The following is a 10,780-nucleotide window of genomic DNA, read 5'->3' on the forward strand; positions in this document are numbered from 1 at the left end:
ATTTGATGATGAATATTAGTGACATTAACAGAAGTACGTTTAACATGCAATGACAACTACATACAATGCCAAGGTGTATACATGAAATAAAATCAAAGTCAGTTTTCCTGTCTAGGATACAACCATCCTAATTAATGTCAATTAATGACGCAACATTGACCTTTCTGAAATTGACTGACGCAACAAGCCGAATCTTTGTTAAAAACCATCAAGTCCATTTGGAATGTGCAACACATGGGAGAACACAGTAATCAAGTTGGCCAATGTGTGCATGGACATCTCATTTCTGACTCCAGCAGCTTCCAGCATCATGCGTTCTTCCTCCGATGTCTTCTCCTCGTGGGCTTCGTGTTCTTCCTCCTCTGGGCAGGACTGTTTGTGTGCATGATAGATATCCTGGTATGTTGAAGATGGAATATTGATTGTTATTTCACATAGAATGGCGTTTTAATATTACCTACCACAACTTGATATGTACAACATATATATAAATAAGATATTCGAACTTCTGTTCGACCAGTGCAGCGCAACAGACAACAGAACCATATTCAGGAAAGTCCCTCAGCAGGATACCTCAATGCTCCATTTATATTATTTTTACTTTGCAGACACTGAGAGTACGAACGTGTATTGGTTGGCCTGTCGTGACGCTATATCATACTGACAATCCTAATAAAGCTCCAATATCCATTCATTCAGTCCCCAAAGAGGGATCCAGCTCAACTGACAGGACAAGGCATCCAACGAAACTAAATATTAATAATTATATTCGTTCCTTTTAGAGTTTCACGGGAGTTTCTAAGGCGTCGCATTTCGGTTTGCGTAAGGAACCTATGAACGTGGGTTCGACTCCCAGATGCGCTCTGATTACAGTCAGTACCATACCCGTGCACGTAGGTTTTAACAAAGTAGTAAACATCCTGTAAATAACCTGCATCACATCAGGCTTTCTTCCTAAATCAAGCCCATACACCATGACAAAACAGATATACTAGTCGAAATGGCGTTAAACCCAAATCACTTACTCTTTTTACCTGTACTAATCTGAACATTTCTAACGCATACCCAGTTACGGGGAAGCATATAGGTCCTGCGCTGGTCGTTGGAGTGGAGTTAAATGACGACAGAAATAGTTACTTTGTGTGTCCTGTCTGTATGCTTGTCAGCGTATTCTGACAGCGTTGAGTGTTTGTGCTATCAACTACAAATTTGCCTACCAGTGCCGCTGCAGCCGTGACATGAAACAAAACACCCCCGATTAATCGCCAACAAAATGAATGTATGCATCAGTTTATAGTTTCGAGGCATCATTTGAATTTAGAAATTGCCGGCTATAAATAGCGTGCAACATCAGACGAGAATCGGGCATTTGGGCTAAAATGTCTTCGGGGAAAATAAAACGAGCACGCACGCTCTCTGAAACGGTGTAAAAAATGTTCACTTCCGGTTTAGGAAGACACACCAGTCGATACAAATAGTAAAATATTGATGGTTTCCAACCACGCCACTTGAGGACTGAAACGTTAAATCGTACACTATATATTCGTTTGCCTTTTCATTGTTATAACAATGAACTATTAAAAAATGTTAAGTCTAATTGCACGTTAATGCATTCAAATGTACAAAAGCGCTCGTAAAATCACGCAGCGTTGTTGAAAAATGGTAAAATCAAGTGTACAATATCAACTCAGCGTTATCAGGAAGCCAAAGTAAGACTATATATATAGATCTCCTTGTCTGAGTTATTTTCTTTGATAAAACGTTGTCGTGATGTCATTGGTTTTTCTTGGATCCTCTATCAGTGATGACTGAAGGAATATACGGGCAAACGCACGCATGCACACGCACGCACGCACACACGCACGCAGGCGCACACACTAACACACCACCAATAATATTAGATAGTCGAGAGTGTTGTGCATTTTTAGTTTCTTTAATGATAATATATATCTCCCATCATTCACGATCTACACCAGCAGCGACGTCCTAGCCGGGGTCGGCGTGAACGTATTATATATATATTGTATATGTATGTATTGGTCACTGTAACGGCCTTATATTTATATCTTTGTTTGATATTAGATTATTTGTCATATATAAATGTCATTCGCTATAATTTACATGCCGCTAAACTAGAACTGGGACGTAGCTGACTGAGGCGTTTAACAACATTCAATCATTCATCGTATCCTGACGAAGTAGCTCAATGATGTGCTGTCGACCACTGGCTACGTCGTACGTCACCGTAATAAATACACAGCGTGCGAACAAACGGTAATGGTTTGTCCACATGATTTAGCCAGTCACTGAACTGAACTGGTTATTTGTATATCGGTTTGCACAACCATATCATTTCTGTATCCCTTACTGTTTGTGAGCAGTATATATTAATCATTGATCGCTCCGTGTGTGTAGTATAAAATTCTACTGTCATAAGTTTTCCAACAAAACACTTTATTCCAAATGATCTAAAATATAATACAATTTATCAAATACATATATACATGTATTGTACACTAACAATATAGGACACATCATCACATGCTTTATTTATAGCTAGTTGGTTTGATTAAAGCTAAATACCAAACAAAGGAGTCACATCAACTTATGACGTAAAATACGAAATTATAAATTATTCTAAGATTTTAAAGGCGCCTATTTTTACCCTGCGATAAAGTATAATTTTTGAATTACGCGCTTGTGTGGTTTAACTATAATGGTTTAGGACAAAATTACACCTTATTACACTACTCATGGGGGTAGGACAAGCTATCATTTTTTGATAAAGGTGTTTTTTTTGTTGAAGATAAATCCGTTACACAAAACAAAAATGCGTTGTGAATAATAATGATATTAAGCTCCTTCTGTCAGAGAAACAGAAAAACAATGGTACGTTTCGAAGCCGTGGCCGATAACAATATTCTGTCTTCTCTAACAAAAATTCCTCATGGACATAAAAATAATCGATATAAAATGCCTCCCCAAAGTTATATTCGGGTTCGAAGTGTTGTTGGTTGTAAACATCACGGGCTTAAGACGGATGGGGGGATGGGGAAGAGGAGAAGTTGTTTATGAATATTTTTTAACTTAGATCGATTAATCCAACATAGAACTTATGGACTTTCTCCTGTACGGAATCACAATAAACTACATCGTTTGAGCTCTATTCAGCCATCACATAGAGTCCGGCGCCAGAAAGTCATGCGGTTGTCAGATTAGTGGCCAAAATTATCCATAATAGTATCTTGTCTAGTTCACTGTAGTGACTATGACCTGTAAAGGGACTGCATCTGTGTGTGGTGATGCAGAATCTGTTGGTGTCACAACTATGCATCATGAACGCGATTGTCTTGAATGTCTATCACGTTTTGGGGATGAAAGGACTCTCTCAAATGTTTGTACATCTGACGGAAGTCATGAAACAGTTTACTGGCGTCCAACACGACAATTGTGAGAAAGCTCATCACCAACATCGCAACAGCACTGCCCCCAATGCTACGTGCAGATAAACGCTTGTCATCTACTGTTTGTAACTTCTTCTTCTTGTAAACTACGAGGTCATCGAGACTGAAGCTGCCCAGTGACACGTTTCTGTTCAGGAACTCTTTCCACGCGGCGCAACAGTCGCACCTGGACATAGAGTTTGTGTCCACCGTCGGCCGGAACGTACTGGAAGAGAGGGCGCTGGTAGAAGTAGTCGCGAGAATTATTTGGGTCTCCTCCTTGTCCGGCGACTGAGATGCTGACAATGCAATTCCATTGCTGACGTTGTCGTCCGATGTTGGTGTCTCTGATGTTGCTGAAGAAGTTTCCCCAATGAAATCTGGCGCCCCAGAACTTAAAACTGAAAGTTGTCCAGTTGCAGTAGTTCCTGATGTTGACAGATCACCAAACCTAATACTTGTTGATTCCCGTGGTGCATCTTGTAGATACTTTCCTTGTGTTGAAGATGCTGTTTCTGTTGTGGTTAAGTCAGATTTTGATTTTCCTGTGGTTGCTGTTCCCGCCATGGATGGTGTATATCCTTCATTGTCTTCAGTTGAGGATTCCGGGTCTTCTATTGTTGTATTCCTTGTAGTCGTCCCTGGTGCTCCTGATGTCGGTTGTGTTAAGATTATACCTGGTGTTTCAAGTGTCTCTGGCGTGTCTGTTGTTGCAACAGTTGTTGTCTCTGTAGGCGTTGTTGTAGTAGTGCCTGCCGTTGTCGTTATATCTGCCATCAGCGTTGTTGTAGTAGTGGTCGCTGTCGTTACACTTGCCATCGACGTTGTTGTAATGGTGGTTGTTGTCGTCATACTTGTCATCGGCGTTGTTGTAGTGGGGGTTGTTGTCGTCATACGTGTTATCGGCGTTGTTATGGTGGTGGCTGTTGTCGTTATATCTGCCATCAGCGTTGTTGTAGAAGTGGTTGTTGTCATACTTGCCATCGACATTGTTGTAGTGGGGGTTGTTGTCATAATACTTGTCATCGGCGTTGTTGTAGTGGTTGTTGTTGTCATACTTGCCATCGACGTTGTTGTAGTGGTGGTTGTTGTAATACTTGTCATCGGCGTTGTTGTAGTGGGGATTGTTGTCGTTATATCTGCCATCAGCGTTGTTGTAGTAGTGGTTGTTGTCGTACTTGCCATCGGCGTTGTTGTAGTGGTGGTTGTTGTCATACTTGTCATTAGCGTTGTTGTAGTGGTGGTTGTTGTCGTCTTACTTGTCATCGGCGTTGTTGTAGTGGTGGTTGTTGTCGTCATATTTGTTATCGGCGTTGTTGTGGTGGTGGCTGTTGTCATACTTGCCATCAGCGTTGTTGTAGTGGAGGTTGTTGTCGTCATACTTGTCATCAGCGTTGTTGTAGTGGGGGTAAGTGTGGTCATACTTGTCATCAGCGTTGTTGTAGTGGGGGTAAGTGTGGCCATACTTGTCATCAGCGTTGTTGTAGTGGTGCTTGGTGTGGTCATACTTGTCATCAGCGTTGTTGTAGTAGTGGTTGTTGTCATACTTGCCATCGACGTTGTTGTAGTGGGGGTTGGTGTCGTCATACTTGTCATCGGCGTTGTTGTAGTGGGGGTTGTTGTCATACTTGCCATCGGCGTTGTTGTTGTAGTGATTGGTGTCGTCATACTTGTCATCGGCGTTGTTGTAGTGGCAATAGTCCTAGGTATCCCTGAACATAAATAAACCCTTTAAGCAACGCAATATAGAGCAGTCTTAACATATATAACGAATAAGGTAAAACGGAAGCACACAACCATGTTCATGATATACATACATGTAAAGTCCAACATGTTGCATGATAAGATAATAGTGCATGAACTGGGAACACAATACAACCGGCAGCATATCAAAAGATGTTAAGACAACGATCTTGAACGTCACGGTACTCATGTTTTTCAAATCCTGCAGTCGACCGAAATCTGCACGTTGAAATCCATGTTGTTTACAAACCGGATGTCTAGTTCGTTACGCGATCTTGATTGGACTGTGCATATTGGACTTTTATAGTCAGTTACGCCTTTACCTCGGAAGGATTTTGAGACCACGACCTCAATCTCATTAAAATCAGATCTTAGTTTTCGTTACCGCTAACCAAAGATCTGAGGACACCCCATTACGGGTCGTATTTACAGCCAGTGAATGCTGCTGCCACATGAAAGATGTCACCAAGGTGGAGTCCATCGCTGTCGTCAACATTGCACAAAGCAGTAAGTGTTTGTTTGTTCCCTGATGCCACACAGCAGAACTGTAACGATACATCGAACTATCGATTGATTGCGATTGCTCGTCTCACGATAGTACACTATCGATTGCAACTTGAAACAATCGATACTATTGGCGATAGTTTGTCTAACTATCGATAGTTTCGATAGTTAATTTGTTTGGTACATTTACTTTCTTAAAAATCATAGAAACAACTCCTGTGATCACCTGACCTCTGTCGTGCTTCCCTTTGGATTGCACTACTTTGTCTGCTTGATTTAGAATTACGTCCCTTAGCTACTCGTCGCTAGGCAACATTGACAAGATGGCGGACGCCACATGTCAGTTTTTGTCAACTTTGTTTCCTAATTTTATATGTTGAATCGCATTTAGTCATTCAGTGAATGCGAATGTGACAATTAGTTTGACAGTTTGTATAGTCAAATACTAGTCACTAAATCACATTCATTCACATTGGTGCTGAAACACTGCAGTAACCTAAGACTTTACAAGTTACATGAAGTGAAATTTTGTATTAAAATGTTTTGGAGAGGTCAATTTGAACTTGTTTTCTTCTCATTTCTTGTTTTCTTTACAAATAGTATCAGAAAGTTATAATTATTTTGATGGTGTCAGTCAAAATGCTGAAATATATGCTGCTAAAGCCTGCTATAATTGTAAGTAAAAACTATCGCAATAGTATCGCAATAGTAGGGCCACTATCGCAATAGTATCGCAATAGTTGTTTTAACTATCGCAATATTATCGCAATAGTAAAAAATGCCTTTATAGTCACCCCTAAGGCGAAGGTGATACTGCTTGCAAAAGGCATCCTATTTGGAAAGACTAAGTTGAAGAAGCATCCTAGTTGGAAACACTCCTTGCAAAATGCATCATATTTGTATAGAGAAGGCGTGTAAGAAGCACACTATGTGGAAATACTGCAAGTGAGAAGATTCCTATTTTGGAAGACTGTGAGTAAGATTCATCCTGGTTGCAAATACTGCATGTACGAGGTGAGGTGAAATGGGGTTTAACGTCGCGTCCAAGATTATTGCACTTATATAGCGACGTGCATGCACGTGTATGTGTATGTGTGTGGCTGCTTGTACTAGTCCGGACTGATGCCGATTTATAGTGCTAGCACACTGAGATACCATGACGCAGTTTAACATGAATGCCTCACTCAGACGCAGTATACTGACTCCGAGCCGACCAGTCATTGTTTTAGCCCCTTAACGCCAAGCGCCAGATAGGGTAACAACAGGTACCATCTTTTAACGTCTTTTGGTATGACACGGCTGGGGATCGAACCCCGGACCTTCCGCTCTCCGGGCGGACGCTCTACCATTAGACCACGGAGGCGGTTACTGCATGTACGAACAATACATACAACTTGGTTCATTTTCAGCATGATACATGTAACTCTACGCGAGGATGACCCGCTGTAAAGATCTCATGGACATTGGTCTATGTTCAGCATGATGCCGCTTCGCGTGGATCATCCGAGGTAAGGGTCTCATGAAGTCTACGAAGAAAAACTGCTATTGTCTCAGAAAATCGATCTACATATGGATTTTAGAGCCTTAAACACCTCCGCCAATGGTATATTGCCGGATGTCTGTTAACAACTGCAACGAATGAGGTTGAACATGGCACGTTGAGTTGGAACTATGGTGTGTTGGTTACCTATGACAACTTGTTGTCAAGTATTGACAAAACAATTCAAAGCCCGTCTGGCTGCTGTCCTCTGTTTTCAGAATAACCATGTATGTAAGAGCATTACACGGTAGAACTAGATATTAGCAATGATACGCATAACTATGCAGACTAAAAGAGTCCTTAGTTAAGCGTTTCAGTTATAGACGGTAAACTGATATCTGTAAGAACACCAGTGACAACAAATAAGGAAACTACTCAAAAACAAGACTTCAACGTTTTGTCATGATGACCTTTGTTCAAGGGAGAGTGCACCACAGGTCTTATCTTTTTGTATTGATCCGAAAGTCAATTTGTTATCTTAGTGGACACAAACCTCATGAATCGATTTTAAGTTATTCATTTCATGCAAAAGGAAGCCTGTAGTATTTTCTTATCTTTTAAAGATGTACTTTTAAACATGAATATACGATTTATATTAGTACATGGAAATGCTATAATAGCTCACTTATCAATTTAAACGTCCAAAGTTTCAGTTCATGCAAAGGAATGGCTGTCGTGATTTTTATGTTTCAAGATGAACTATTGAAACGTATCCTGCCCCACCTGTTTCACCCGTCACAAACACATGCAAAATCAGTTGTTCACCTGACATCATTTTGTCAATGATGCGGCAGACAGTAACAAAAGCTCTACTAAGGCCCAAAACAGTTTTAAAAGCTCTACTAAGCCCCAAGATTCGTACGAAACCTTCGTGGAAAGAGTATATTCGATTGTACCTCAAAAGTAAAAACAATGAAAATTGACGATTGAAAAGTTGAAGTTACATTGCGTTTTTCTTTAACAAAATTCAGGCTCGTAGTTTTAAATAAAAGAAATATATGTCATTTTGCAGCTGAAGCTACAAAATATGTAATATTGATACACGGGGACTTTCCTCTAGGAAGCGCTGCCTACTTGCACCCACCAATAAATTTTTGAGAGAATGTGAAGACTCCACAATACTGAAGCCAACTGCATTACCAAGAGTGTCAGAAGGGCTGTGCTCCTGGCAGCAGACACGGATTTTTTCCCAATGTCAGTCAACAGATTGCATGTCATCGATCCCAATTGCGTGGATCGATGCTCATGATGTCAATCACTGGATTGTCTGGTCCAGACTCGATTATTTACAGACCGCCATCATATAGCTGGAATATTGCTGAGTGCGGCTTTAAACAACAAACAAACAAAAACACCTGTACTTTCTGAACAATAAAATTACTCTTGAAACTTAAAATCATGTTTTGAATACGTAATAACAAATCAATGATTTGGTCCAAGCGAATTACAAACTTTAAGTGAGTGATTGAGTTGATTGGGTTTAATTCCGCCTTTATCACTTATGTCACAGCGTGGAGGCTCGATCTAGGAGGAAACCCCGAAATTATGCAGACCTTTAAAAATGACGGGTATCATAATCAAGGCGGATCTGGCATTCGAACCTACGATCATTGGCTTCTCGTAAGCATAAGGGACCTTCTTCCTCTGCATTGCGAATTTCGGAATCTTATCCGACTGGGCCACTAGTGCACCCAATGGTAAGACAAAAAGTAATAATATCATGTGCCATCCTAAAAACCTCACATTGAAGAAACATATCTATGGTGTGGGAATAACATTTAAATCGTAGATAAACATACTAAATGCACAAATGAAATACATGAAGCCAATACACATGCTTCAATGTATTGCCTTCATGTATTTCATATGTGTATTTAGTACGTTTACGTTCAGCACTATCTTATATGTATAACCAGCTGTTGCTAAGTTATTACCTGGAGAGGTATTTACATAAGCAAGTTTTGCTTGTTTACCGATCCAGATTTCTTTTGAAATAAAAAAAAAAGTTTAAATCAAATCGTACCATGGTGATAACATTTTATGCGTGCACAACAACACCCCCTTCTGCGCTGTGTATAATGTGTCTACTCCATAGCGTGATCAATAAACTAAACAACTAAGGGCGCGACGCTCCCACACCACAATGAAGCTGATTGGTGTAGAAACCAGTGGTGTGAGGAAAAAACGCTCGCTTAATGCATCTATCGTGGAAACATACCACTGCTCTTCAATACAGATTTATGAGTTGAGTGAAAGGAAAGTGCTTTGTAAAACATTGATTTACTTCATTTGATAAAGCGGGAGCACGGGTGGCCCAGTCATCTAAGGCGCCGCGATTCGCTGTTCACGTTGCGTCCCTTGGGTACGCCAGAAACCTATGATTGTGGGTTCGAATCCCGGTTCGCCCCGATTATGTTTCTAGGTTTGTCAGCACCATACCCATGCTCGTGGGTTTCACCGAAGTGGTAAACGTCTGAGACCTGCATCACTTCGGGCTTTCCTCCCACATTAAGCTGACACGCCGCGATATAACTGGAGTACTGTTAAAATCAGCGTTAAACCCAACTCACTCACTCACTCATTTGATAAAGCAAGTAAGCAACCTGATATTGGTGTTTACAAGTATTATGTTGACGCACCGTGCTCTGGGACAACATTATACTTATTTTCATGAATAATGCATACATGCTAATTATCATAATCCATAGATATGAAATATATACTACAGCCATGGGCATGAATCTGAATTGTAGTGGTGTTTTGTTATCTTGAAAGCAATTGCAACACGGGGTGACTAAAAAGTTGGAACGGACGTCTTAGCACAGATACGTCGGCTCAGGCTAAAAGTCGGCTTTAAATGTACATTTGCATCAGTGAGAAGCGGAGAATAACTATTTTTCGAAATGAGTCTCTCGAAGTTTGTTTGATTCAGTTCGCACGCATCATTCTGTTGTCAATGTTACAGTAAATAATCCAGTCTAGACAAGACAATCCAGTGATTGAAGCATTAGGGGGTCGAATAGATTTTGCCTTCGGAGGAGGAGGAGGAGACGTTGATCTCTGGCTGATAGCGGTGACCCCAGGACCCATCTATCATAACAAATCGCTCAACAAAATCAGCTGGGTCTACTTGAAAACGACGTAAATTCCCGCGAGAGAAAATGTACCTTCAGTTCAAACCTGGTGATTTAGTATGGAATACTGTAAGGGACATTCTCGCGATCTCGACTTTGGAAACGAACTGAATATTCCCCAAACATGCGAAAATGAAATCTCGCATTCTCGCGTTCTCGCGATTTCGTGTTTTTGTGTTTTTGTGGCTTAATTTGACAAATCGAGATAGCGAGATTTTACATTATGTCCATATGACGCATTCTCGCGTTGTCGACTTTTGACAAAACATGCTATGAACCAAAAACATAAGAATGCTAGATTAAGCTCGTTTCCAAACGTCGAGATCCCTATGACTGTGATGGCGTTTCAGCGGCCAGAAACAGTACTTCCACTGTCACGGCGTATCAGCGGCCAGGAACCGTACTTCCACGGTGAT

General features: G+C 40.8%; 1 protein-coding gene across 1 annotated transcript; it reads right to left on the bottom strand.

Moving 5' to 3' along the window:
• Positions 1-2,607: 2,607 nt before the first annotated feature.
• LOC124149082 (mucin-2-like) lies at positions 2,608-5,154 on the bottom strand. Its single transcript, XM_048380728.1, has one exon. The coding sequence runs from the start codon at positions 5,118-5,120 to the stop codon at positions 3,327-3,329; it is 1,794 nt and encodes a 597-aa protein (XP_048236685.1). The 5' UTR covers positions 5,121-5,154; the 3' UTR covers positions 2,608-3,326.
• Positions 5,155-10,780: the final 5,626 nt, after the last annotated feature.

Source organism: Haliotis rufescens, unplaced genomic scaffold, assembly GCF_023055435.1.
Source record: "Haliotis rufescens isolate VD_foot unplaced genomic scaffold, xgHalRufe1.0.p SCAF_32, whole genome shotgun sequence".
In the NCBI taxonomy this organism is placed as follows: domain Eukaryota; kingdom Metazoa; phylum Mollusca; class Gastropoda; order Lepetellida; family Haliotidae; genus Haliotis; species Haliotis rufescens.